The sequence below is a fragment of the Marmota flaviventris genome, chromosome 17, assembly GCF_047511675.1.
Source record: "Marmota flaviventris isolate mMarFla1 chromosome 17, mMarFla1.hap1, whole genome shotgun sequence".
Lineage (NCBI taxonomy): Eukaryota > Metazoa > Chordata > Mammalia > Rodentia > Sciuridae > Marmota > Marmota flaviventris.
Window position 1 is genome coordinate 25,817,486 of NC_092514.1, and position 27,079 is coordinate 25,844,564.

Here is a 27,079-nt window from a genome sequence, read left to right on the forward strand (position 1 = left end):
ACACCTACAATTTGGAGTCCGTATCTATCTCTGTCATCTTGGATTATCAGAAAAGCCAGAATGCTCATGCTGATTTTGGGGTACAGTCTTTTGGGGTATAAGTGTCAAGACTCAGACTAAATTGTTGAGGACATGAAATTCAGTTTGGAGATTTTTGTTTTTAAATTACTTTGAGGAGGCACATAATAGGAAGCTGAGAGCAAGTTTGAAGGCTTTGTGTGGTTGGGTGGGGGTTTTGGGGGGTGTAAAGTTGTATATTTGAATCATGTGAAAACTTATTTTGAGGGGGAGGTTATTCTTGTGTATGCATGGATAACTAGGAAACTTTGTCCAGGGGGAGCTATTATGTGAGGTCCCTCAGGATAGAAGATTAAATTTGGGGGGTATCCTTATTTGGGGCTGTTTTGTTACACTTTGGGTGCATTTGGGTGAAGCTGGGGGATAGATCATGAGGTGAGATTGATTTGGAGATTCCTTTGATTTGGAGCACGTTTCTGAGTTGAGTATCTTTCGCTTAGAGCTCCCTCTCACCCCAGATTCTAGAAATTTCTTTAGTGAACCCCTAAATAAGCACATGATTTGAAGGGAGAAATTTGGAAAGGCCATGATGCCTCCTGATGGACTTATTACTTTGTGGTCTGGATAGATCTGAGAGAGAAGAAGTGGTTTCAGACTCCAAACCCCAATGTATTTAGGGAAAACACTTAAGTTTGGGGGAAGATGGGGGAAAATGGGGTGTCTTTTAGTAAAGTAGACACCCCTGAGCAGGGCAGTGCTGTTGGAACTGTGGCAAGGAAAGGTGGCAGTGGGGGTGAAAGGAGGGGATTCCTGTACCCTGATTTTCTAAGATAACAGCCCCAAACAGAAAGCAGGCAGAGGACTGGAGTGTGGGTGAGCTGAGGGGGGAGGGGTTCCCAACGGCAGCAGGGGCTAGAGGGTGAGCCAGGCCAGCTCTTCCCGCCTGGGTCCCTGCTCTCTTCGGTTCTCCTCCCCTCTCTCCCTCCCATCGCCCACCCCCCCAACCCAAGGAAAAAAAAAAAAAAACTGCCTGTGCAACAGCAATGGCAGATTCCAATCCTCCAGGCTTTCCTAAACCACCACCGAGACCAGCCAGGGGGGAGGGGAAGGGAGGATCGGGCTTTCCTGCTTCCTTAAGACAGGAGCAATGAGCTTGACCTCCTGGCCCCTAGCCCTTTGAGGAGTGCCCCCCCTGGTCTGGAAGCCAGGTGTCCTGGACCCTAGCCCCCAAGCAGGGGGGGCCCTGGAGAGACGGGGAGGAGGAAGGAGGGAGTGACTTCCAAAATTGGCATCGGGACAGAGCAGGGCTGGCGGGAGGCAGGCGAAAGACGGAATTTTCCTGAAAAAACGGGGGTATCTAAGGACCCCAAATTTGGGGATCTAGTCCAGGACCGTCTTCCCAACATCCTAGATTTTTTTGGGATTTTTTGGGGGCCCCGGGACCCCTCTAGATGGGGTGAGGAATGTAGTGTTGGGGGAATCTGACTGGGGCATTGCAGCTGCCTCTCCCGCCGAGTTGGAGACGGATGGGCTGGGACGGGTTTTGGGGGGGTGTCCCCAATTTTGACTGGGAGTGGAGGAACCCCCTCCAGAGCTCTCTTGTGGGGGTCCCCCCTCCCCAGGGCACTCCCCAGTCCCTGAGCCAGCCGAGAGGAAGGAGGCCAGCGATGCGACTGGGGCGGCTCCTTTCTCCTGCACCCCAAATGTAAGGGATGCACCCCAAAATTTGCTCCTTTCAAAATAGGGACCAGGATCTCAGGGGAGAGTAGCTGAGGTAAGTGGGGAGGAAAGTGTCCCCTGTTTTCAGGAGAGACGTGGCGGGTTGGGGGGGAGGTTTGGAGGTGCGTGTTGGGGTGGGGTTGGGCTTTGTCAGTCTTGGAATTGGGGGGATGATTGGAGAGTCTTTCTCTTATACCCCTAAACTGCAGCCCCCCAGATGGAGACTGAAGTCTGAGAGCAGAATGCTTCCCAACATCCCCAACCTTTAGAATAGTGTTTGATTTCTCTTTCACCCCCACAAAGACTCTGCCGAGGGTGGGAGCTGGGGATAGCTACTGTTTTGGGGCTCTGGGGGTGCAATGAGGAGCAGGGGGCCTTAGCAGTGTTTAATGTAGGACAGATAGGGGTCTCGGGGAGGGAGTCTGGCAACACAAGGGGCCTAAAAAAGACTACTTACTTACACCATCTTAGATCTTTTTGATTGTTAAAGAGTTTTGGGGGTGTGTCGGAAGGGGGTTGGTAAAAGGTAGGATGGGATGTGGCAGGATAACATTGGGTTTTACAGGGTACTAATTTGATTTGCAGAAGGGATTTTGGCCCTTGGATTTTGCTTTCTGGGAGGTACTTTAAAAAATTAAGTCCTGGACAGGAGGAAAAGGCTAAGGGAAGGCCTAGGGTTGGGGGTGGGGAGAGGCATGTTTGTCTCAGCTTAAACGTGGCTCTCTGGGGTGGGCCCGCCTGCCTGGGCCTGGTGGATAGGCTGGTGGGTGGTGTTGTGGGGGTGGGGCATGGTCCTTGGAGGGCCATGGGGGACTGGGAGCAGCACTAGGGGTTGAATATCTGGCCTTCAGATCCAGATAGCCCCCTTCCTGGGCACTGCTGCTCCCCTTTCCCCCTGGCCTCCATTTCCTGCCTTTGGCCTCCATCTTGTGGCAGGCCCAGGGCCCAGGGCGACTTCCGGCCCCCCTCTCCCAACCATGTTCCGGCCCCACCACCTCTGGACTGCCAACTCCCAACCCTGCTGTCCTTGGCCCTCTGTCTCTCCTAGCGTTTCTCTTGGGTTCTGACCCAGGGAGGGGAGAAATGGACACAGGAAGCCTTGGGTCTCTGCCCTTGCTGAGTCAGGAGGCAGTTTGTTGGTCACCCCCTAGTCATTCCCTATTTCCTCTGCCCTTGATCCCACCCTAGGGATCCACTGAATTGAGTTCCTTCAGAGGGAAGATGGTTCCAGTCTTATTACATTGTGAACTCATCCCCTAGGCCTCTCTCCTTCCAGTTGCCTGCTCAACTCCTGTCCCTGGTTCCTGGTTTTCCCCAACCTTTTGTGGGGCCATGTTTGCCTTTTATGCCTTCTGTTTCCCTGCTCTTGGGTGGGGGGGTCTTCATAGCACCATCTTGTGCTCTATTCCTCTCAACCCACCCGTCCTGCCCCCGCCCCAGCAGCACACTGTGGTTTGTACGGCATTGTGGCCACGTCCAAACCACACTGTGGTGTTAGAGCGAGGGTGGGGGAGGCACCGCTGAGGCCTGGCCCTGGAAGGCCACCCTGGAGAAGCGACACAAATATCTGGGGCCTTGTGGCAAAGTTCTTGTGAGGTGGGGAAGAAAAGGGTATGAAAGCACTGGAACAGCTCCTTTAAAATCTCTAGGATAGTCTCAGGAATACTGACCGCCAGCAACCCTGGGAGTAAGTCTGGATCCAGAGAGCAAAGTGGAGTCTTTGTTGCCCACACCCAGCTCCCCTGGCTCTAGCAGCACAGAAATATTGGCACTGGGAAGTGAGTCTGCCAGTATTGGCTGTGCTGCTCCAGGCAGGGTGGTGAGAACTACTGAGGAGGGGCCAAGCCCCTGAGGGCTAAGGAGAAGTGAAGGAACAGCAGCTGCCAGCACCATGCTGAGAGAGAATCTTTATTTTCTGTATAAAACTGTCCATCAGATGTAAGTCAGGGGTTGAGGGCAGATGATTATCAGGGACAGCTAGGTGACAGTCCTGGCAGCCTTCCTTCCCTCTCTCATGCAGGCCTCGTTCTGAGTCCCAGGTGATCCACAGGTCCAGGGCGAATAGCGAGAAGGTCAGAGGTGGAAGGCTCAGCAGGAGAGTAGAGGAGCATCAGCAGAGGTTGTGAGAAGGCCAGAATCCAGGGTCAGGCTGTCTGGAACAGGAAGTAAAATGGACAGAGATGGAGCAAGTCCCAAGTAGTTTCCAAGACAACTCCCACCTCTCCAAATACCCTGCTTCTTACTGACCCAGTCCCTGGCACTGTGAGAGCACCTTCCCTTCAAAGCCCCTGAACAAGGGAGATGCTCTTGCTGACACCCACCCCTGCCATCAGGTGAGCACTTCCCCCCAACCCCAGCCAGTGTGGGAGGAGGAAGACTCCTACCCTGGTCGAAGTTGAGTTTCTTGGCTGGAGGAGTTTCTCCTAGCCCTTCAATATCCACCAGGTCACTGTTGGCGTCGGAGTCATTCAGAGCACTGAGTGTCACATCTGGGAGGGGGCATAGGCTAGGTTCTAGGTTCCCTGACTTCTCCCCTCCCCAGTTTTCCAAAGCTTTGTGCTCTACCTCCCCCATTCTGGAAACCACCCTAGAGAAAATGAGATCTATCCTTTGACCCAGGCCCAATTCTCTCACTGAACCTCAGATGGGACCTTTAACCCGTACCCTAGACAGCAACAACTCCACAGCCCTCACCAGCCTTCTGTTTCTTTATGGGGGGTCCCCCGGACTCTGGGATACTGGAACTGCTGGGTGGAGGGGCAGCTGGAGGAGGCGACAGGACACCAGATGCCACCTTCTTGGGCCCTTTTTTGGGTGATTCAGCTGGAAGGGGGATGCCAGAATCTTCATATACCTTTCGTTTTACAGTGGCCTTTATCTGAGCCCTGAAGAGAAGAGACAGCAGATTAGGGAAGGGGTCAGCAAGCTGAGGGAAAAGGGGAGGGCAGGGGTAATGGGTCACTCTGAAGGAATTCTGGGAGCCCTACATAAGAATCCAGGTTAGGGCCCCAGGCCTTTGGTAGGGCTCTCATTTTTGTGAAGCTCTGTACTCAATTAGGGAGATGGAGTGTGAAGAGTGGAGTCCCTGAACAGAGTAGCAGAAAGGCCCATTCCCTAATCTTCTGGGAGAGATGTATGGATGTGTAGTGCCACCAGGTAAGGCTTGGTGATTTAAAGGTAGACTGAGACTTACTAGTAGATCTGGATCAACTATTTCAGAATCACAATACCCCTGGAAAAATGAGAATCTCAAAAGATCTATATAAATCACCAGGGATTCCCATTATGAAATACAATAATTGAGTAGCTCAGGCACCCTAAAATAAAATTCTTGGAAGGTTCTGACTACCATGGCATTTTAGGAACTTTTGACCAACTGTGACAATTCTTATATTCTTTCAGTCCTCCAGGGAATGCTAACAAAACTAGCAACACAGTAGGAAAGATGCTGAACTGGGAGTTCTGAGGAAGAAGGAATAATGGGTAAGGAGGAAGAAAGCTGCCCACCCCCCTTTTTCTGCCAGCCACCCTCCCTCACACTGTCCGTTCCTTGATGACACAGCTGATGTGATTAAGATCGTCCCCAAATCGCTTCACAGCAGCCCTCAGCATCTCTATCTCCGTCTCCGTCCACTTCGCACTGTCGGAAGGGGAGAGGTGGGGTAGCAAAAACGGGAGCAGAAGGGAGTGGATCCAGCCCACGGGCTGTGCATTCCACAGCCAATCAGCCTTCTGCCCCCAATCTCTGGGTCCCCTTCCAAGGACTAAAAGGGGTCCTACTTAAAAACAAACAAACAAAAAACCTCTGGGGACCCCTCCCCCACGACATGAAACTGCATCCACCGCTAGAACACCTTTCTCCTTCATCAATGTGCAACTGCTGCAGACGGCCCACTGACACCAACTCAACAAGTAGGGGTCTTACAACAGCACCCCTGAATATGGTCTGCAGCAGTTTGATGGAATTTTATATGATTTGGGGTGGGTGGTAGTGGTGGTGGTTTGGTCTGTCAGTTCGCAGCAAGGGACAACTGAAATTATGAGTCAGGTGGTGGACCTGTCTGTAACTTCATCTGTCATTCATTCAACAATCATTTATTAACACCTACTCTGCGCTGTGTCAGGCACAAAGGGAAACTAACATTTGCCCCCGCTCTAGAGAGGATCTGTGTCTGTGACAGAGTCCAAGCGTCCGCGCCCGGCGTCCACGTCCCAGCCTGGGCTCACGTACCCCGCGGGGGAAGAGTCGGCCACGGGATGCAACTGCATCGTCAGCTCTCCAAGTTTCGTGAAGGCTGCGCCGGCCGCAGAGAAGATCTCTCCGACCTGGGGGCGGGGCAGTATTACGGGGGGCCGGCGCACAGCCCCGGCGCGGTCCCGCCCGGAGACCCTAGCCCCACCCTAGATCGGCGCCCGCCCCCAGCCCCGCGCGAAAGAGCGGGAGCCAAGCAGGGGGCCCGCCCCTCCTGTGGCCGCCAGGGAGCGCTGTCCGCGAGGGAGGTCGAACCTTTGTGGACGCTGACGTCATGGCCCCGCGCACCTCCTCACGGAGACGCTCTGCCGCCGCCACCACGCGAGCTGGGACCACGGAAAGCCGGGCTACTAAGCCGCTCCGGCCCGGGAGCAGGAAGTCCCACCCTCCCTGTAGCTGATTGGCTCAAACCCTGCCGCTCTCCGCCCTACCAACCGCAGTCGCTTAGGCGGCCCGGGCGCTCGGGGGAAGGAGAGGTGGGAGACGTCGCCTCACTTCCGGCCGGCTTCACTACACTTCCTTGGAGTGATCGGGTCTCTGCAGTTACAGGCCGACCTCCAGCCTTGGCCCGGCCCGCCCCGTCACTCAAGCACAGACGCGAAGCTTAAGAGAGCAGTTTCTCTTTATTGTGATACGGTCAAGCCGAGGGGCTGGACGCCAGAGCTTGGAGAACCAGGGCTGCAGACTCTCGCCAGGGGGACCCAGTTTTCCAGAGGATACCAGAATGGGTGGGAGGAGACCTGGGATAGGGAGTCTTTAAATAGAGGGAACTGGAGAGGGGAAATTGGACCGTCCTCTAGCGCACCATGTATTCCTTGCGCTTATTGAGCCGAACTTGGCAGAAAGAGAAGCCTCCGAGGAGGAGGTAGAGGCCCGCGGCGATGAAACAGTTGTAGCTGACTTGCTCGTAAAGGTTGTAAATTTTCTGAGGGCCATTCCTGAGGGAGGGGATTAAGCAGAGAAGTGTCAGTCATTAAGAAAATCCAACAGTTACCGGGCATTTAGTATGTGTGAGGCACCGTCCCAAGACCTTTTATGTATATTATCTTATTCAGTCTTCTGGATTAAAGGATTTATTCCATTATAATACCCCCTTTGCAAGATGAACCGAGGCACAGAAAGATGAAGTAACTAAAGAAGCCGCACCTAAACTGGTGGGTTTTAGGAGAGACGCTGAAGCCTGATTTCCGAGACCACTCCTACATACATTCCATTTTTCTTTTATGGTGCTAGGGATTGAACCCAGCACCATAAAAGAAAGCGCGTAAAGCGGTATTCTACCACGGAGTTACAATCCCCAGCCTCTAACCACATTCTAAATAGAGAAACTCTCCTTTACCAGTACTCCCTCAGGGTCCTAAACATCCAGCCTCCGGCAATTTCCCGCTTACAATTCTGACCCTAGGTCCAGCCACTTTTCACCTGCACCCGGCTCCCCACTACCCCAAACCACTTACTCAAAATCTTTCTCCGTGACGGGAACGTCCTCAATTAACACAGCGGAATGGACGTTAAAAAATATTCCAAGCATTATCTGAAAAAAAGGGAATATGTAAGTTGTTGAACTCAGGCAACTGTTGCTGGTCACTCCCTAAATCCCTTTCATTTCTAATGTTGACCCAACACCTGTGCCTGGGATTAACCAGAACGAGCTAGTAGTATGAGTGGCTGTAGCTGGATTCGACCTCAGCCACCTGCAACAGGGCGAGAAGTGGGGACACTGAGACGAAAGGCTGGGACAAGGGCGGGAATAGTTAGCAACTCGACTCTCCCAGGAACCCAGACTATACTTCTCAGAGGCGTCATTATCACGGGACAGGGCGGAAGAAGTGAGGGAGAACAGGCACTCCATATTATTTATGGAAGTCGCCGCGGATAAAGTCAAGGGGGAGGGGAAGGCCTCAGTTACCTATTTCAGGAAGAGGCACTCCCTTTCCCCTCTTAGTCTCCATCCAACTAATGCATCTCTGAAGACCCCAGCTCCTCTTTTTCTTACCATAATGGGTCCGCAAATTTACCAGCCTTGGCTCCCATTCCAGGCTCTAGCCCCAGCACCTTCTCGCTCTAATTCCCTATTTTCTAATCTCAATTCTGTCTCATTCTCCAGCAACCAGTTATCCCATCAGCCCCTCTAGCCTGCCTGCTGCCTTTTAAGACCTGGGGTTTCCTGGCCTTCCAGCCCTCCAACCCGGGAGCTCCTCGGGCCCGCTCCGACTTCCGTCGGGATGTCCCCTCACCAACATGATCACTCCCCAGGCGCTGAGGACGATGCCGCAGGCGGCCAGCTTGGGCCCACAGCACAAGAGCGATGCCATGAAGAAGGGAACCAGGGATTGCTTGAGTGTGAGGGAACCTGATGAGAAGAAACCCTGGACGCTCCGGAGTCCAGAGAGCTGGATTTGGGAGCTGGAGCCGCGGAGCGCGGAGGAGAGGGCGTGGCCTCAGGCCCCAACCATCATTCTGGGGGGCGGCAGCGGAGAAGATGGCGCCCTGGGGCCCTTCCGAAACTTCGGTGGGAGGAGGTGGTGTCCGAGACGGAAGCAGAGCATCCAGAGGCGCTTTTTAATCTGTGTGGCTAGGGTTTGAGTATACAAGAGCGAGGGCTTAGGGTTTCTTGGTCTCCCTCACACCCCCGCATCTGAATGGAAGTAGCTGACACATCACGTGATCAGACTGACGGGTCACGTGACGAGGAACTAGCCGTAACCTTTCGGAAATGCCTAATTCTGGCAGGATCCTGGTAACTTGGGTAACGGGCTGTTAGGATGAGAAGCTTGGACTCCTCTCGTTTCCCCCTAAGACACTTTAGTCTGGGGCGGTCTCTGTGATGCGGAAATAGTAAGTGAGACGTAGAGATTTCTTCCGGAGAGCGCGCGTGTCTATCGCTTTTGTACTCCCCTCTCCCTTTAAAAATGGTTGTTCTGATAGTGAAAGGAGATAGGAGCCCTCCTGGAGGCCAAAACATGCTGTTGTGGCAAGAACACTTTAAAATTGCTGAGAGTTCTTGGCATTAGAGATGGTTCTCTTAAACAACAAAGCTTGGGATACTGTATGGTTTTTATCATCTCTCTTGGAAAACTGTATACTTTTGGATGCTGAAACCGGGAAAATCTGGGGTTAGAGAAAGTCCAGGGAAAGCAGATTCGATGAGCAAGTTGTGAAGGTGAGTAATCCTGCTACAGGTATTGCAGAAAGTAAGTACACAAAAATGTCACTTTGCTGCCCTGTTTACTAGAGAAAGTGATTGTAGGCCCTTTGAGTAAAGTACTACAAGATTTAAAAATATGAGTAGATCGCCCTCTCCCAACTCCAGAATGTTTCTGTATTTCACTAGAGCGATGCAGATTTGTAATTATCATTCAGGAACATAGGGATGTTTGAAGAATGCTTATTTTTTGGGTGCCTGGGTTTGAACACATATTTTTGTTCAAAATTGTTCAAAAATGTGTTAACATATGACAAAGAACACATTTTTGCATTAAGTTTGTTGTATCCATTCTACACAGAGCACAGAATAATTGAGAGAGATCATTTTGATGCTGAGACTCCAGAACCAAAGAAACACTGTCATAGGCTAGAATAACTTTGTGGTATTTCCCCATTTATTTTGTGCATAGTATTATCAAAATTGTTGTGAAAGAGAACTTGGATCCTGGGAAACATAAAGAGATCACTGGGTATTAAAGGACCTAAAAAGTGGCCTTGAAATATGAGTTTTGTATATCTTTTGTTTGGGACTGTCTGGAAAAGGAAGTCATTTGGGGGCAAAGATTTTTTATTCTGGGCTATTCAGGGAAGTTTGGGGTACATGTCTAAATAGCGGAGTCAGGGTGAAGGGAAAATTGTCAATGAACTGTCAGCAATCTGTGAGTTGGCCACCAAGCATGAAGTCTAATTCCTGGAAAGGAGAATTAACAGAGGTAGTGAATTTCTTCAGTAAATCTCCTCTTTGTATCCCCAAACATGCTCTTGGATGTTTTGGAAGAAAGGTCAGGGGCTTAGGCTAGTATACTGTATAAGGACCAAGTCCAGTCTGTGGTCTCTGCATGTCTCTCAAGCAAAGTACTTTTTTTTTGTATTTTTAAATAGTCAAAAACCCAAACTAATGTTTTGTGATAATGGAAGTTCATACCTAAGTGATCATAAATGAATTTTTATTGGAACATACTTAAAATAATTTACTGACATACATCATCTGTGCCTGCTTTCGTGCTACAGTGGGAGAGCTGAGTAATTGTGGCAGGGACTCTGAGGCCTAAATATTGCCTGGCTCTTAAATTTAGTGCTCTCTGGGCTAGTGGTATACTGATAGAAGGTTTAGTTGAGGGGGGAATCAGAGCCTTAGCAACAGAGACTTAGGAAAACATTATATTCAAGATTGACATGGCAGTCTTAAAGCTGATGTGACATCTTTCAGGTGGGGGCACCTTAGGTCTCAGATAGTGACACTGTTCTCTATGCGGCTTGGCTTCAGGTATTCATAAGGCAGGTCAAGTTGCTCATTCCGAGCTGTAATCTCATTTTCCAGGTTTTCCAGATCTGTTTGGAATTGGCTTAACACAGCTTTAGCCTGGGGGTCTGAGAAATATTCTTCTTTGTGATGCCCCAGAGGTACCTAAGATGGAACAAAGGATTAGTTTCTAGTCTGAAGACAGAAGCACCTAGAGCCCATTCCCTAACTCTGATTTTCCTTTCCAACTGTAGTTTTCCTCTCCGGAGGGTTCCCTTCTCACCATGTCTGGCTGGCGGCGTCCCAGATGCCATGTGATGGTCATTTGAAGACAGGACTGCCGGATATCAGGTAGTGACCCCATCACTGTGGCCAATGTCACATCTTCCTTGGTGGTGGGTGGGGGCATCCGCATTGTGCAAGGGGCGTTAGGGACCCAGGCATACCAGTCCAGCTGGGGGAAGAAACTGTAACCCTAGACCCCTGGCACTTAGGGCTTGAATCCCTCTCTCACCCTTCGATCTCCCAAGGTCCAGACACTTGCCTCCAGGGACCTGGGCTTTCAGCTATCCATACCTGGCCCTGGTTGATGGCCCCATGCTGGGCAGTGCATGTGAAGACACACATGGTAAGGAAATGGCAGAGTTGAGCCCGGGACTGGAGAGAGATAGGGAAACCTGGGCAGAAAAGGAACAGGATTTAGAGGCTTCAGTATAATAGGAAAGAAATAAAGGCTGATGCCTTAGTAGGTCTGTATTTTAGAATTGATAGGTGTTTGTTTATTTACTTAGGTATGTTTGTGTCAGACATGGATTTCTAGGAAGAGTTTGAGAAAGGCTATTTCTTTCTTGGAGATGAAAGTGTAGTGCGTGTGTGTGTGTGTGTGTGTGTGTGCACACACACACATGCATAGAGGAGTTGAGATAAACTAAGGTACTGTCTAGAGAGAGGACAAGATTGACCAATGAACCTGAGTCCCAAAGATCAGGGAACTAACTTCAGGTTTAAGCCACAACATATATAGTATTGAGGTTACATCTGGAAATGACCTTGCACTTTGGCAAGTATGAAAATACCTGGCTCTTCTGCATGGTGGATAATAGCAGATAGGAAAAAGGAAGAGAGCCAGGTTGGGTTATTATAGGCTTTAGTGGTAAACTTTTCCTATTTATATCTTCAGGCAGTACCTGAATGGGGGTACCACAAAGATAACATGTGAGTCCCAGAATGGACAGAACCCCTCACTGGCTCTGCCCTGGTTGGTTCCTAGGCCGTGGCAGGGCATCTATGACTGAGGTGGGGACAGGAGTAGGGGTTGATGGCCAGGGTCTCTGAGAAGGACAGTCCATGGGTATCTAGAATTTCCCTGAGTCTTAAGATGTGTGACTGGAATTTGGGTACTTTTGTGTGTGGAGGGAGGGATATGATACTGGGTTGGGGTTCTGTCTCAGAGGGACAGGGCTGGGAAAGGGCTCTTGCAGTGTCTGAGGAGCTCCTGTCTTTGAGATGGATCTTACCTCTGTTCTGGGCCTGGCATAGCCCCACCTCTGTGATCTCTCGACACCAGGCCTGCAGCTCAGGGTCCCCCCTAACGATGTCATCCCTCTGGTAGAAGAGGTGGACGATCCCTTCCACATACCTGCTCAGAGAAGGGAGCTTAGCTCTCTCATGGCACAGAGCTCCAGTCTCTGACCTCTATTCCTCTAGCTGTGGCCTCAGATCAACTGACTGTCCCTGTACCTGAACAGATCCTATCTGACTTACTTTGGGATATTCTCCAGGGTTTAGTTTAAAAAAATTTTTTTGAGGTGCTGGGGATGGAAGTAGGGCCTCAGACAGGCTTGGCAAGTGCTCTACCACTGAGCTATACCCACAGTCCTCCCCAGGTTTTTGACATACTAGCATAAAGGAAGGAGATGTAGTTTACTAGTTCTAGGTATCCTCTGTGTATGGCTGCTATCTATTATTCCTAGTAAAACCCTGATTCTTCCAGATCCCTCAGACTCTACACTCACAGCTCTCCTCACCTGTGTACTGCACCCCTATCTCTTCATTTTTAGACCTCACCATCTCTTCATTCTTCCTTTTCTCTCTCTCCCAGCTTTTGCCCCATGTTGACCTGAAGCCAGAGCCCTACCTTCCCTCTCCCACCCATTTTTCAGCTCCTTCTACCTACCGGGCAATGATCTCCCAAAGCTGTAAAGCATCATGGGCATAGAGGGCACTTGGGATTCCCAGCAGGCCCCGGTCAGCCAGGTCATCAGGAGGACAGAGGGAACAGTAGGTCAGCTGAGCCATTGCCCGGTGGAGCAACTGCACATGGCCCCCTCCACCTGTGTTTGCTGCCTGGGATAAGAATTGACAGGGCTTGAGGGATGGAAGCAGAACCAGAGAATGATAGCCTGTTATGCAAGAAGTTCAAGATGGGGTTTATAAATTTAAAGACATGTATATAAAAGGACAGGACTTACAGGTTAAGGGTCAGGACATTCTCATATGTCATCTGGGATGCTGAAAATGGCAGAAGATTGCAGAGAGCTGGGTGATTAGGCAGCTCCGTACTTATTCCTTCCTTACCTGATCAAATAGTCCTCCATCTGAAATGAGCTGGGTTCGGGCCCGGGTGTTGATTTCCAAAGTATAGCGGATATGGGGGACCAGGAGCTGGAGTGGAGGACATTGGAGGTTAGTTAATGGAAGCTATGTTTGGGTCCTTGATTGTAGGGCCTGGCACCCAACATGGTGGTCTGCTCCCTTATTGATGCTTTCATCCCTCTTGCTTCCTTGGTCTGTTTATCTGATCAGTCTCATGTTCTCTAACTTCCTTGTGAGTCAGGCTCTGGAGCCACTTTGCCTTTGATACTAGGCCAAGTTTATACCCTCTCATCTGCAATCTCCTCATCTGTCAGTAGGGGGCAATAATAGGATCTCTTATCTCAGGGAGCTTTGGTGACGTCTGTGATTATGTGAGTGATGTGTGAAGAGTTGATAGAACATCCAGAAATTCTCCAATAATAACTGTTATCATTCTCTTTATTATTCCTACCTTGATTATAGGTATTCCTTATGAATCAGATCCTTTTGACTTTCTTTTATATTCTACAAATCACATCCTCATACCTTAAACTAGCCTCTCTACATCTCTTTGTCATGTCACTGTTGGTTTTGTTTTGTGGGCAGTTTGAGCAAGTAGTTTCAGTCAGAATAGAGGGGCTACATTGATCTACCTGCTTAAAGGAGCAGAGGGGCTGCTGTCAAATCTGTCCCCATTGCCACCTGGACACTGTTCAGCTACCTCTTTCCTGCTTTTCCTTGCCTATTGAAATAGGTTACCTGAGGTGCTGGGATTGTAGCTCAGTGGTAAGAATGCTTGCCTAGCATGAGGCACTGGGTTGGATCTGAGGATCAGACCACATAAAAATAAATAAATAAAATAAAAGCATTATGTCTATCTACAACTAAAAAAAAAAAAAAAAAAAGGCTACCTGAACCTGGGGCCTGCCTTTAACCTCAGCAACTTGGAAGGCTTGAAAAGCATTACAAATTTGAGGTCAGCCTTAGCAACTTAGTGTGAGACCCTATCTCAAAATAAAAAATTAAAAAGACTGCGGATGTAGCTCAGTGGTAACCCTGCCCCCCACAAAAAAAAGTACTTGATCCTCACACATGTTTCTTTGTACCTTAGACTTATTTATCTTCCTTTCTACCCAATTAATTTGCAGGTTTCATCCAATTTTGGTGTTTATCTGAATTGTTGATGCTGGATGCAGGAGAAACCCAAGTGATCATTTTGTTATTAAGGTATCAAAGCAGCTTACATTAGAATGAAACTTTTCAGAAAGTTCATGAAAGATGCTGAATGTCATGGAAGGCCCAAAGTCCACATGAGGAGAGAAGATGCCTGAGACAAACAACTCCTAATAATAATAAATGTAAGAACTAATTTTTTTTTGTAGCATGTAGTACATGTTACATGATTGTTTTATGCCATTTTATCCTTTAACAACACCATGAGGGACATCCTGTTATTCTCATTTAAATATGTAGACATTGGTAAGTACTGAAGCCAGGATTCAGGATTGAGACCCTAGCCATCAAAAGGTGGCCATTTTGATGATTGCAGGCTTCACCCTCCTATGTACCCTGTAACAACTCAGCTATTTGCCATGGGAAGAAATTGTTAATGGTGAGTGATGACAATGTAGGACTGAGCTAGAGAGGAGAATTCTAAGTCTGAATTGAGGTTTCACTTAATAATATTGAGCAGAAGATGATGATGCAGGAGGCATCATGTGACAAATAAATCCCAAGATCCTTTTAAACATACTGGTCTCTTTCTTGTCTATTTTCCAAAGAGGTGACCTTCATGGGTCACAGCTATATTGGCCAAGGTTGGGAGGTCCAGATGGATGTCTTCAGCTGAAATAGTTCAGTTGTTCTCCATACCAAGTGCTTACTTGCATATCTTGCCAATACTTCAAACTCCTTGTTGCTTAAATCAAATATCTCATTTTACCCCCAAACTAGCTTCTTTCAACTTTTCTATTACTCTGGTTCAAAGTTTCTGTCATTTTGTGCCCTTCTCTGCCATGTTCCTTATCTGAAAGTGTCATTGAGATTTTGAGAACATTTTCAAAGCAAGAATAAGTCTTACTTAGCTGTCTTCTGCCTAGCAGTAAACACTACATTGTTTCATAAAATTATAGTATTTCTAGGTCAGTACAGCACATGGCACAAACTATGAGTTCCTATGTGTCACAGAAGCTTGGACTTGTGATTTTTCTCTCTCCAGTCTTGCACCTGGACATGCTACAACTTTTCTGTTTCCTTTATTTACCATGTTTTTGATTTTTCATTTTCACTCCTGTGTAATGACGCCACTAGTGCACATCTTTACTGCCTTACTCTTGGGCTTATCTCCTTGTATTCTGATCTTTTGCTACTTAGCTGACTACTCTCTTGGGGTGGAACATTCTCCATTAGTTCTATACTGTTTATAGGTTGTCTCTTGTGATTTCAAACTTTAATTCCAGAAATTGTTCTTGGTTGGTTCTTGGGGGCTTCTTCCTGACAAAATATTAAGTCTCCTAAGGTAGGAATAAAGCCTTTGTATTACTCCAAAGTATAAATAAGACTTTTTTTTTTTTTTTTTTTTTTTACTAATGATATTCCATCTATACTGCAAGCTGATTCCTAGGCTGTTAGATCTTTGACAGTTTCAGAGAGCTCCCTTATAACGTGTCTGAAGAAGTTAGGTAAGAGTAGAGCCTGTACCTTGAAAACAGGGTGCAATCCTGGGAGGCACCTCATAGTAGCAACAGCGATGACCTCAGCCACCAAATGAGTGTTCAGCAAATGATACTGGAGCTGGTGCAGTTGGAAATCTGAATTTCGGACCCAGGACTTGGCCAGGAGCCAGGCAAGTGGAGGATCTGATGGCAGGAACAGTGTTGGGGTTGGGAAGCTGGGATTGGGAGGTTGAATCTGGAAGAAAGAAAAAATTGAGTATTTATTGAACTATCAACTTTGTATGACACGATCAGCATTTCTGAGGAAACAGGTGACTAAGCAAGACTATTGCCTTCTAGAGGGTTATAATGTAGTAGGAGGAATAAGAATCCTTCCTCTCCTCACTGGCTATGATTTTGTGGTCTTGTTGAATGCAGGAGAAACTGGAAGCAGGGAGTCCAGTAAGGAGGTTCTAGCAGTTTTTTAGGAGAAATAGGATGGGAGTCAGAGCTCAGGTGGCAGAGAGGGAAGCAGAAGTTGGATGCGTACAATTGTTGACAATGATAATAATAACTGATTGTTTGATGGGAATAGTGAGAAAAAGGGTTATCCAAGAGAATAGATATTCAGAATTAGAGGATGCTTAGAGATTAAATAATAGTTCAAAAAGTGTGTTCTGAGATGCAGAATCAGCATTACTTTGGAACTTGTAATGAATGAATATTCTCTGTGCCCACCCCCAGACACTAAATCAGAAAGTCTAGTGGTGGCATTGAAGACCCTGTGTTTTAACAAACACTTGAGGTGATTCGGAAGCATACTAATGTTTGACAACTGCTAGGTATAGGATGAGGATTCGAAGAGGCCATTATGATTCTTGAATAAGTATTTCCATTAGGTACATTGGGAAGACCCGGCTGTGAGCTGTGACATGAAGATAGGTCTTGGTGTGGATGGGATTTAAGAGGCCAAAGTTAAGGGATTGGGTCCTTAGGAGCAAAGGTTGATGTGAACAGAGAAGTGGGAATGAGATGCTCAGGGGGCCTCACCTGGATGACCATGGGTAACAGTTTCCCATTGGGTTCCATCTTCAGCATGACAAGGGGGGCAGCCAGATACTGCTTCTCTCCTTTGATCACATTGGCTGGAATTCCATCCAGCAGGATAAAGTCAGCCTCAAATAGGGAACCATTCTGGAGAAAAGAGGAATGTATCCATTGCAGAGTTCAAAATCTATTCATAAAGAGAATCAATCTGACAAAAGAAGTAAAAGACCTCTACAATGAAAACTACAGAACACTAAAGAAAGAAATTGAAGAAGACCTTAGAAGATGGAAAGATCTCCCATGTCCTTGGATAGGCAGAATTAATATTGTCAAAATGACCATACTGCCAAAAATGCTATACAGATTTAACGCAATTCCTATTAAAATTCCAGTGACATTCTTCATAGAATAGAAAAAGCAATCATGAAATTCACTTGGAAAAATCAGAGGCTCCAAATAGCCAAAGCAATCCTTAGTGAGAAAAACAAAGCAGAAGGCATCACAATATCAGACCTTAAGTTATACTACAGAGCTATAGTAACAAAAATGGCATGGTATGGGCACCAAAACAGACATGAAAACCAATGGAACAGAATAGGAGACACAGATACAAACCCATATAAATAAAGTTATTTCATATTAGACAAAGGCACCATCAACATACATTGGAGAAATGACAGCCTATTCAACAAATGGTGCCGGGAACGCTGGAAATCCATATGTAGTAGAATGAAATTTAACCCATCTCTCACCCTGCACAAAACTCAAAAGAGGATCAAGGACCTAGGCTTTAGACCAGAGACTCTGAACCTCCTAGAAGAAAGTGTAGGCCCAACTCTTCATCATGTCAGCTCAAGAACCAAATTCCTCAACAAAACTCCTAAAGTGCAAGAAGTAAAATCTAAAATAACTAAATGGGATGGTATCAAACTAAAAAGCTTCACAGCAAAAGAAATAATCAAGAACGTGAAGAGAGAGCCAACAGAATGGGAGAAAATCATTGCTACTTGCACCTCAGATAAAGCATTACTCTCCAGGATATACAAAGAACTCAAAAAACTTAACACCAAAACAGACAAACAAACAAATAACCCAGTCAATAAATGAGCAAAGAAACTGAACAGGCACTTCACAGAAGAAGAAATATGAATGGTCAACAAATTTATGAAAAAATGTTCAACATCACTAGTAATTATAAAAATACCAATTAAAACTACAGTGAGATTCCATCTCACTACAGTCATAATGGAAATTATCAAGAATATAACAGTAAATGCTGGTGAGGATGTGGGGACAAAGGAACACAAATTGGATCAACCACTCTGGAAAGCAGTATAGAGATTCCTCAGAAAACTTGGAATGGAGCCACCATTTGACCCAGTTATCCCATTCCTTGGTTTGTAACCAAAGGATGTAAAATCAGTATACTGCAGTGACACAGTCACATCAATGTTTATAGTGCTCAATTCACAATAGCTAAGCTATGGAACGAACATAGGTGCCCTTCAACAGGTGAGTGGAAAAAGAAAATGTGGTGTATATATACACAGTGGAATATTACTCAGCCATAAAAAGAATGATGTTATGACTTTTGCCTTTAAATGGATGGGTCTGGAGACTATCATGCTAAGTGAAATAAGCCAGGCTGAATGTTCTCTCTGATATGTGAATGCTAATACACAATAAGTGAGGTAGGGAAGAATAGAAGTTCAGTGGATTAGACAAGGGGGGATGAAGGGAAGGAAGGAGGATGGAAATAGGAAAAACAGCAGACTGAATAGGACATAACTTTCGTATGTTCACATATGAATATACCACCAGTGAAATGAGATACTAATTAGAATAAGTTATATTCCATATATGTATAACATCAAAATACACTGTACTATCATGTATGTCTAAAAAGAACAAATAAAAAAATTATATCCCTAAAGGGTCAGGGCAAAGGGCAAAACATTTGAAGACATTCAGTCCAGCTTAGCATCCTGCATCAGTTCCAGAGCCCTATTGGCAGAGCCCTACTGGTCCAATTCCTCTCATTTTAAAGTGAAGAAACAGCCTAGTGAGGGTAGATGTCTTGTGCAAGGATATGTAGTAGCAGATCTGGGTTCAGAACTAGGCCCATTTAATCCAGTGGCATAGGTGTTATCAACTGATCCCTTGTCCAGGTGGCCAGACCCCTACTCTGTCATCCCCTAATGGTCTGTTCTCTGCTTTTGGCTCCCATCAGCTCAGCCATCCCTCTTCCACTCCCTATATAAATCTTACCTCCTCTGCCAAATATTCCACAGAGCTTCCCCTGGCTCCCACTACCACTGAATACAGCATACAGGCATGCATTTACACAAGATTCTGTCTGGACTCGGCCTCCTCATGTTCAGTTCATCTGTCCCAAATTCATCTCCTCCCTCACTCCCCAGAAAACCTTCCTGAATTTCTCCATCTGTTGGCACAGACTTTTTCTTTTCATTTTCTTTTTTTGTGCCCATGAATACTGGAGTCCAGGACACTGACATCAGCCAGGAATGTCATAGTTCCTCCTAACATCTTTGGCCCCCATCTGTGCCCTGAGGTGCCTCCTATTTCTCTGTTTATGCTGAGAGTTCTTAAAAGTTTTTCCCCCAATACTTGGTCATTTCTAGACTTTTTTTTTTCCAACCCCTGAGTCTGCACCAAGAGGCAGCCTTCTTTCCTGTGACTTATCTTTGGCTTCTCATCTTCACCAGTTCTTCCTGCTACACTACTAAGGAGAGAACAATGCTGAGTTTATGTGTTTGTGTGTGGGGTACCTGAAGTTCTTTCTCCAACTGGGCTTGAAGTTCTTCTGTTCCTGAGGGCAGCACCAGCCTGGATGGCAGAGAGGTGGAGCGTCTCAATAGCATGGGGTTGGTGCCATTGAGGAACTGGTAGCCAAAAAAGTCATCCTCCTGCCAGCACTGGTGGATCTTCTCTGTGGGGTGGGAGAGGGGTAGAGGAGGGAGATTACTACTTGGACATCCTTCTCCTTAAGGCCTCAGGGATTCAGACTATCCTGAGTCCCTTTCTTTTCATTCTTGAGGCCTCTGTGAGATCAGAACAGGAACAACATGTTTTTACTTGGCAAGGAGTTGTGGGGGACCTTGAAATACGATGGGCGGGCCATCAAAAGGAACCATCAGAGAGATCTGGGGGAGTCACTGACCAGTCAGGGCACTCTTCTGGCCCCAGAAGATCAGATCAAAGTCTTCCAGACGGTTCCAGCGGCTCAGGAGGGTGTAAACACGTTTGAGGACCATCTCCAGAGCCCTAGAACATATTTTGGGGCATGAACCCATTGGCTCACCCCTCAGGCCCTCACCATATACTACCATTCTTGGATCTCCCAACTCTGATGCCACTCTGAGCTCCATCCAGCCTTTTTCTCACCCTGCCTTCAGTGCCCATTCGAAGTCTAGCCTCTTCTCCTCTTGGAATCTCACATTTGGGTGTAGGTCATCCAAACAGTTTGCAGCTATTGTCAGGGGTATCCCTTCCTTCCAGGTGGCCCAGCTAGAAGTTGGGACAAAGCTTCAGGGAGGGTGTTGAGGTCAGTGATAAGGGCAGGGGCAGGGAAAAGGTGGGACAGTTGGGAGGGCTGTGGATAGGTGATCACCAGTAGATCTGTTGTCTTTCCTTCAATTCCTTCTCCCGATGCTTCTGGAAGACGTCCAAGCCATTGTCTCCTGCCAGGCGGGCTGGGGAGACATTAAGAAGATTGGCCATGAAGCTTTGGTTCTGTGCTCTCCTCTGCTGGTCCTTAACTTTCTTTTTATCACCAGATTCCATGTTTTCAGTCCTGTTCTATTGCTTTTATCTCTGAATTTCCCTCTCTTGATTGATTCCCTCTCCACATTTATCCCATTGTTCACCAGTCCTGTATTCCCAATTTCACTTATTTCATCCCTCATTTTTTGCCTGAAGACAAAAATCTCATGTTGCCACATTTTCTTTTTCCTTAACTCATCTTCTCCTATTTCATTAAGTGAAATTAAGTGACCCTATTTCACTTAATTAAGGTGATAAAATCTTAGTCACCATATGTCCACACCTATCTGCTGCTAAATATTGGCCTGGCTTATTTCACATGTCTTATACCCAAAGTGCCACACCTTTACCTGACCCTCAAAGATTGTTTGCTTTAAGGATCTGATTTTATTTTTCTCAGACTTACCATTGTAGATTTTTATTTATCGACTTTCTCCTGTTCTTACCTGTACTTAGACTTACTTGTCTCAAGTCATATGTGTCATTTTTCCATCCTTAACCACCTGGTCATCATTTGCTGTATTCATCTCTCTCTTACTAGTTTCCCATAGTAAAAATTCAACATTTGCTGTCCTTATTTATTCCCACCTCACACCAGCTCTCTTAACATCGTATAATTTGTTTCCATAGCTGTCTTCTGCTCACAGGTTACCCCCATCTCCATTCCACGGGCCCCTCACCTGTCCCTACCCTAACTTGTTCTGAGTTAAAGAGAGATCTTCATACTTTGCTTCTCTGTTTTCCTATCGTTGCATCTCCTACTCCCTGTCCTCACTTTGGAAGAGGGAATTTCCAGATCACTTACCCCCTCTCCAGTCTCACTTGGAGCATCATATATTTTGAGTAAAACTCAGAGACTTCATAACTTCTTGCTGTCTTGCATCCTGGAATCCCTACACTTCATGTGTGTCTCCATCTGTCCTTTCTCTAAGCCCCACCGACCTTCCTCAATCCCATTCTGCCCCGCTGCTCCCAGCAGTTTCTGAGGAGTCCTTGTGCCTACTTTCCCCACGCTGCCCTCTCACCTGTGCCCTCGGGCAGGCTCAGGACGCCCTTGCCTTGCACCCAGCGGTAGCACGGGAACGCGGTCTCTGCAGAGGTTCCCGGACACTGCACGGTGATGCGATCGCAGAACCATGCGTCGTCCACCAGTGAGTGCTGTTTGCGCAGTTTCACGAATTGCAATGTGCCTAGGTCCTCCGGACTATCCAGAACAAACTCCTCTTTCTGTGGGAGCCAGACCTGCCAGACTTAGCCGAAGGGACCCAGAGAAGCCGCTTTGAGGGCGGAGCCGGCCCTTTGTGGAACCTCAGTTTGTTAGGGCCTCAGAAGACAGCCTCTCTCCCTTCCCCATTTGACCTGCCCCACACTCCTCGCTCCTCGGGAGGGCAGAAGCCCACAGTGCGCTGCCCTCTGAGACTTGAGTTGATGATGGAGCATCATCATCTTTTAGTTTACCCCAATCCCTAAGCTGTCACCGAGACGGTACCTGGAGGAGTTTCACAGTCGACCACAGATTGTATGGCTACCCTGACCCTGGGGCCATTTGGAGAAGGAGTTGGTGGCTGCCAGGACCAGGGTCTGGGTGAGGGAGAAGCCCAGATGGAGCCTATGGCTCTCAACCCTGTTCCTGACTTCGCTCCGGGCGTTCTAACTCCGTAGAACTCCCAGCCAGCGCTGTTGCGCAGTCACTGGCCCCCAGTCTCCTGCCGCTTTCCCGTGTCTGGTACCCTGCTGGGCTAGGGGCCCGGGGCCCCTCTCTCGCAGGCTGACCTCTCCTCGCACGGGCCGCAGCTGTAGCTCCAGCTCTGCTTCTCCGCGCTCCCCGACCAGCCACAGGCGCACGCAGTTGTGTGACCCGGAGAAGAGCCAGGCTCCGGTGGCCACGCGGATGCGGTAACAGTGGCCCATGGCGACCCCAGGAGCTCAGGCGAGGAGAGCCAGGTCCTGAGCGATTCCTGGGACCTCCCGGGGCCGCCGGCGCCTCAGGGCCAGCTCCAGATGTTTAAAGATGGGTCTGCGTCCCCGCCCTCCGAAGTCCCCGCCCCAGACTAGCCTGAACCTGCGATTCAAGCCACACAGCAGGATGTGGGGAAGGGCTGTGCCTTTGGGTCGGGTCAGAGTGTAGCTGCTGGAGGAGAAAGGGACCCTGGCCATGGTGAGGATGAAAGAATGGGTGCGGCGGGGCCTCTCTGGACCTCCTGGGGAGACCTAAGGGCAAGAGCCTCCAGGTTGAACAAGGATGAGGACATTTCCCAGGGATCTGGAGGTCTTTGGGGGTAACTAGGAGAAAGAGGGGGTGAGTCTATCTTTCAGGGAAGTCCATGCTGTTCTGGGCCGGGACCTGAGGAAAGTTTCGGGAAGGCTAGCCTGGGAGGCTGTACTGGTGTCCCCTGGGGATGCTCTGTTGTCAGACCCCTGTGGTCCAGTAAGTCCTCCCATCCCTCATCATTACTGCTTTTGAGACCTGTCCTTCAATAAGTGACCAGGGCTTCTCAAGAGTCTGGAAGACTAACAGCTCAAGACTCCATACCCACTTGTCTCCCTCTGACTCTTCCCTCCAACCTCCCCTTTGCTCAGATGAGTGCAGCTCCTTCACCCTCAGTAGGTTCCAGGTTAATTTTTATTCCCAAATTCTCTTCTGGCCTTTCAGGGTCTCAGGGTAGGAAAATCAGGAACAGCAGATGGTCTGGTGCTGGTTGTCGTCTTTGTAAACAGTGAAAGGATGATGCAGGGCTCAGGCTGGTCACCCATCCAGGAATCAATCAGATGAAGTCCCCTGCACATGTCCCTATCTAGATCTTCCTGAACCATTTGACTCACAGCAGATGGATGTGTCCTGGTGGCTTGGGCTTTCTTGAGGCACACCAAAAAGATGTGCTGGTTACTGGTGGGAATAAATCATGGGGAGGGGGGTGGTGTCTAGTCCCACCTTCCAACTTCCAAAGCTTATACCAGCATCGGTCCTTCCTGAATACCATTTCCCACCTTTTAGGGCCCATTCCTACCAAATGCTTTGTGCTTGGAACAGAGCCATTGAACACCTCCCCCACCCCCAGTTTTCTGGGGCTACCCTATTCTGTAATATCCCAATAAAATGGCTCAAATTCTCATTGTTCACGATAGCAGGATCTGGCCTTTTCCACACATATTTTTATGGTTTACTTTTTCTTTCTAGAAAAGAATTTAAAATATATTTATTTCCAAAGTGAGTGCATACTTCAGCCTGATTCTCTGCTGTTTTGTGACTCTTCTGCCTACCCTAGTATACTGTGAGGGAATTTACAATGGAGGAAAATAATCTAAACTGTGCATAAGCTAAATGAGTTAATATATTCAAACTTTTAGAACAATGCCTGGCACAGAGTCCTCTGTGTATTAGTTGCTATTAGTTTATTATTTTCAGTGGAATGTCAGCATCACTCCTTCTAGAAGAAATTCCTTTGCCATTCATCACCACATACTGTTTCCCCATGGCCCTGTACAGGCCCCAGCCTCCCACTAGGGTTCTTGACCTCTCAAGACTCCTTCCCCACTTTTTTTTTCTTTTTTAAGCACATGCACAATGTTGGGAGAATATATTAAAATTTATTTTTTCTATACCAGGTGATTTGAGCCCAGGGCCTCACACGTGCTAGGCAGACTCTCTACTATCGAACAGTCTAGGGATGATTTATTTAAAAAAAAAATCCTAATCTTGAAAACTTCTTCACGCAAGTATCAACAACAGCAGCAACAAAACCATTATTTTTGAATAAGCCTTAAGTCAGCATGTGAATCACTTCAAAAGCAATTGCTAAGAGATTGTGAAGCCATGAAGAAAGCTAAACAGATAGAACTCATTGCCTACATGTGCTTAAGATAAATTATAATTAATTCTCAAGTAAAATGACTTTATAGTACCATTTTTCACACAAAATGTATCCTAGACTCACCTGGTAATTGGAGTGGCCACCTGTGTTCACTTAATTGACTTAATAGGAGGACAAACTTCTCTTACCTTTATTTTATTTTATTTTTCTGGTGGGGGCAGGGTACCAGGGATTGAACTCAGGGGCACTCAACCACTGAGCCACATCCCTAGCCTAATTTTTGTGTTTTATTAGAGGCAGGGACTCACTGAGTTACTTAGTGCCTCACTTTTGCTGAGGCTGGCTTTGAACTCGTGATCCTCGTGTCTCAGCCTCCCAAAGCTGCTGTCTTACCTTTATGATAGGAGATAGTTTTGCAAGTTAAACAAAGTGTTTGTCTAAGTTAGGCTCCATTCTCCAATAGAAACTGGGAGATGGAGGCTCTACTTCCCTTGGTGTGTATGTTTCAAAGAGGTTGCTCCCAGCTCCTTGCTTGAGAAAGACATTCCTGTGTAATAAAGCTTACAAAAGCTTATGTATCTTCAAAACAGATTTACACAAATTTCACAGAGACAGAAAAGAATATGGAGACTTCCTAAAGCAAATTCTTTCATGAAAAGAAAGAAGGGTGGGGAGAAGTTTCTCCCTTATTTTTGACAGAGAGAATGAAGCCTCTTGTTTTTAAAATTTTAAAATTTTGTTCTTAAATATGCCACAAGAAGAAATGAGGCCTTGATTTTGTCTTGGCCCTTTGCATAGGGAAGTCCCCACTGGCACAGGTGCAACCAAAGTTAACCTCTCTTTGTCCAGACTTCTATTGCCCTGCTCTCTGCCAGTAGCTCATTCCCACATTCCCATTACTTCTCTGCACAGAACAATTTAACTTCTTGATCAAAGCATCTCTCATTAGATTATGCCCCAGGGGGTGGACCTTAGATTTCATAGCCAAAAAGACTTGTTAAAACATTTTCTAAATGTAAGAATAATTTTATCCTTTCCTTTTCTCCTGCTGCCAATGTGGCTCAAAATGCAGTCAATTTGGATGATAGTTCTATTGTCTTTCTATTATTGTTTGGAGCCCTTGTATGGCATGGGGCTATATAAATTCATATTTGGTCCCTGAGGTCCTTACACATAAACATGGCATTATAAACCATGTAATTTTAAACTGTATAATCACAGAATATGATTTCGGGGCAGACACATGATCATGTATTTCCAATTAGTAATTTGGGCACCCTACATCCCAGTTTGCAGGAGGCCCAGCACTTCCTTCCTTGAATGCTGTCACTCCTTTCTGAGGCTGTACTATGGTTAGCTGGAGAACCCTTATTCTATGCAACTTAGTGGGCCATTTTCTAGTGCTGCATGGAGGCCTTGCACAGGCCACAACAGTGACATAGACTTGGTTTCCACACTCTTTACACATCCACGCATGATTGTGGTGCTAGGGGCCTGTGCCAGGGCTGTGCCTGGGCTGTGTCTAGCCTTGCCTCCTGAACTTTAGGCTTGGAATTGAGCCTGGTCATTAGACCAGATCACTTTTCTCACAGAGAGTTCCTTTTGGGATCCAGGTTTTGTGTGTGTGTGTGTGTGTGTGTGTGTTTTCCTGCTGGTAGACATCTAAGGAAATCTTAATCTTTCAGAGAGGACTTAATACTGAACAATGTCAAAAAGAATCAGGGTCCCAATCACTTTTCTTTCATGTAGTGTCTTGAACCATTCAATCAAATTTGCTCTCTCTTCCACCTCTGACAACTCTGGGCACCTAGGGACTGCTGGAGTGAGGAATGGGGATGGACAGGGTGGGAGTGGAAGGGGAACCTTGATGGGCCAAAAACTGGTGCCCAAGTGGGGATACTCAGGCTCAGAGAAGTTTGCCCTCAGAGAGCTGTCTAATTCAGAGAGATGGAGAGAGAGGTAGAGTTAGATATATACATAGATGATAGAGATAGATAGATAGATAGATAAATAGATAGAAAGAAAAGCTGTAAGATTATTTTTTTTTCTTTATCCTTTGCTGCCTGTTCCCCTTTCCCCTCCTACTCTGCTACCTCAACACCAGCAGGTTTTCCCAGGTCAAGCCCAAGTTTCTATGGATTCATAGAATCATCTTCAAACATGAATACAACTTATAGAAATGGTTGGTTTGGGTTATTAAAAAAAAATCCCAGCAGCGTGAGAGGCTGAGGCAGGAGGATTGCAAGTTCCAGGCCAGCTTTAGCAACCTAGCAAGGCTCTAAGCAACTTAGCAAGACCCTGTCTCAAAAAAAAAAAAAAAAAAAAAAGGGCTGGGGATGTGTCTCAGTACTAAGATCGCCTATGGGTTCAATATGCAGTGTGCACATGCACACACACACAAAAATTTGTACCACACTGTATACATTTTTCTGGATCTTGCTTTTCTTACTTAAAAGATATATCTATGGAAATTTCTGAAGCTCAATAGTTACATATCTGACTTTTTTTTAAAATTTACAATTTTTAGATGGACATAATATCTTTATTTTACATTTATGTGGTGCTGAAGATTGAACCCAGTGCCTCATGCATGCTAGGCAAGCATTCTATGACTGAACCACAACCCCATCCCCAATCTGACTTCTTTTAAGAAGATGAATGGTATTCCATTATATGACTGCTTTACAGTGTATTCAACTTTGCCTCTGATCCCGAGCATTCAGTTTCCATTTATTTTTACATATACTGAACACTACAAAGAGCATGTGTG

General features: G+C 47.0%; 3 protein-coding genes and 1 long non-coding RNA gene across 8 annotated transcripts; 1 reads left to right on the forward strand and 3 right to left on the reverse strand.

Annotated features, from left to right (window-relative positions):
* Window positions 1-3,629: 3,629 nt before the first annotated feature.
* On the reverse strand, window positions 3,630-6,375 carry Bacc1 (BPTF associated chromatin complex component 1). 4 transcript variants are annotated; one of them, XM_027946848.3, is made up of 6 exons: window positions 6,245-6,370; window positions 5,969-6,063; window positions 5,276-5,377; window positions 4,432-4,622; window positions 4,122-4,226; window positions 3,630-3,886 (listed from the first exon to the last, which is right to left on the reverse strand). In XM_027946848.3, the coding sequence occupies exons 1-6, from the start codon at window positions 6,263-6,265 to the stop codon at window positions 3,882-3,884; spliced, it is 519 nt and encodes a 172-aa protein (XP_027802649.1). In that variant the 5' UTR covers window positions 6,266-6,370; the 3' UTR covers window positions 3,630-3,881. The 4 variants fall into 4 exon arrangements, with proteins under 4 accessions (XP_027802649.1, XP_027802647.1, XP_027802650.1 ...); XM_027946846.3 differs by having other exon boundaries at window positions 3,630-3,890; XM_027946849.2 differs by lacking the exon at window positions 5,276-5,377 and having other exon boundaries at window positions 3,630-3,890; window positions 6,245-6,375.
* A 218-nt stretch (window positions 6,376-6,593) lies between these two features.
* Window positions 6,594-8,429, reverse strand: Rnasek (ribonuclease K). The gene is made up of 3 exons (XM_027946853.2): window positions 8,227-8,429; window positions 7,447-7,523; window positions 6,594-6,927 (listed from the first exon to the last, which is right to left on the reverse strand). The coding sequence occupies exons 1-3, from the start codon at window positions 8,302-8,304 to the stop codon at window positions 6,786-6,788; spliced, it is 297 nt and encodes a 98-aa protein (XP_027802654.1). The 5' UTR covers window positions 8,305-8,429; the 3' UTR covers window positions 6,594-6,785.
* Window positions 8,430-8,670: 241 nt separating this feature from the next.
* Window positions 8,671-14,763, forward strand: LOC114101719 (uncharacterized). The gene is made up of 3 exons (XR_003584388.2): window positions 8,671-8,827; window positions 10,694-10,790; window positions 14,162-14,763. It is a non-coding gene; the product is annotated as an uncharacterized lncRNA (long non-coding RNA).
* Alox12 (arachidonate 12-lipoxygenase, 12S type) lies at window positions 9,570-22,487 on the reverse strand. 2 transcript variants are annotated; one of them, XM_027946826.1, is made up of 14 exons: window positions 22,271-22,487; window positions 21,523-21,724; window positions 20,346-20,427; window positions 20,120-20,242; window positions 19,896-19,999; window positions 19,504-19,664; window positions 16,718-16,861; window positions 15,714-15,923; window positions 13,017-13,103; window positions 12,616-12,785; window positions 11,957-12,078; window positions 11,016-11,116; window positions 10,723-10,893; window positions 9,570-10,604 (listed from the first exon to the last, which is right to left on the reverse strand). In XM_027946826.1, the coding sequence occupies exons 1-14, from the start codon at window positions 22,406-22,408 to the stop codon at window positions 10,425-10,427; spliced, it is 1,995 nt and encodes a 664-aa protein (XP_027802627.1). In that variant the 5' UTR covers window positions 22,409-22,487; the 3' UTR covers window positions 9,570-10,424. The 2 variants fall into 2 exon arrangements, with proteins under 2 accessions (XP_027802627.1, XP_027802626.1); XM_027946825.1 differs by having other exon boundaries at window positions 20,120-20,260.
* Between the last annotated feature and the right edge of the window lie 4,592 nt (window positions 22,488-27,079).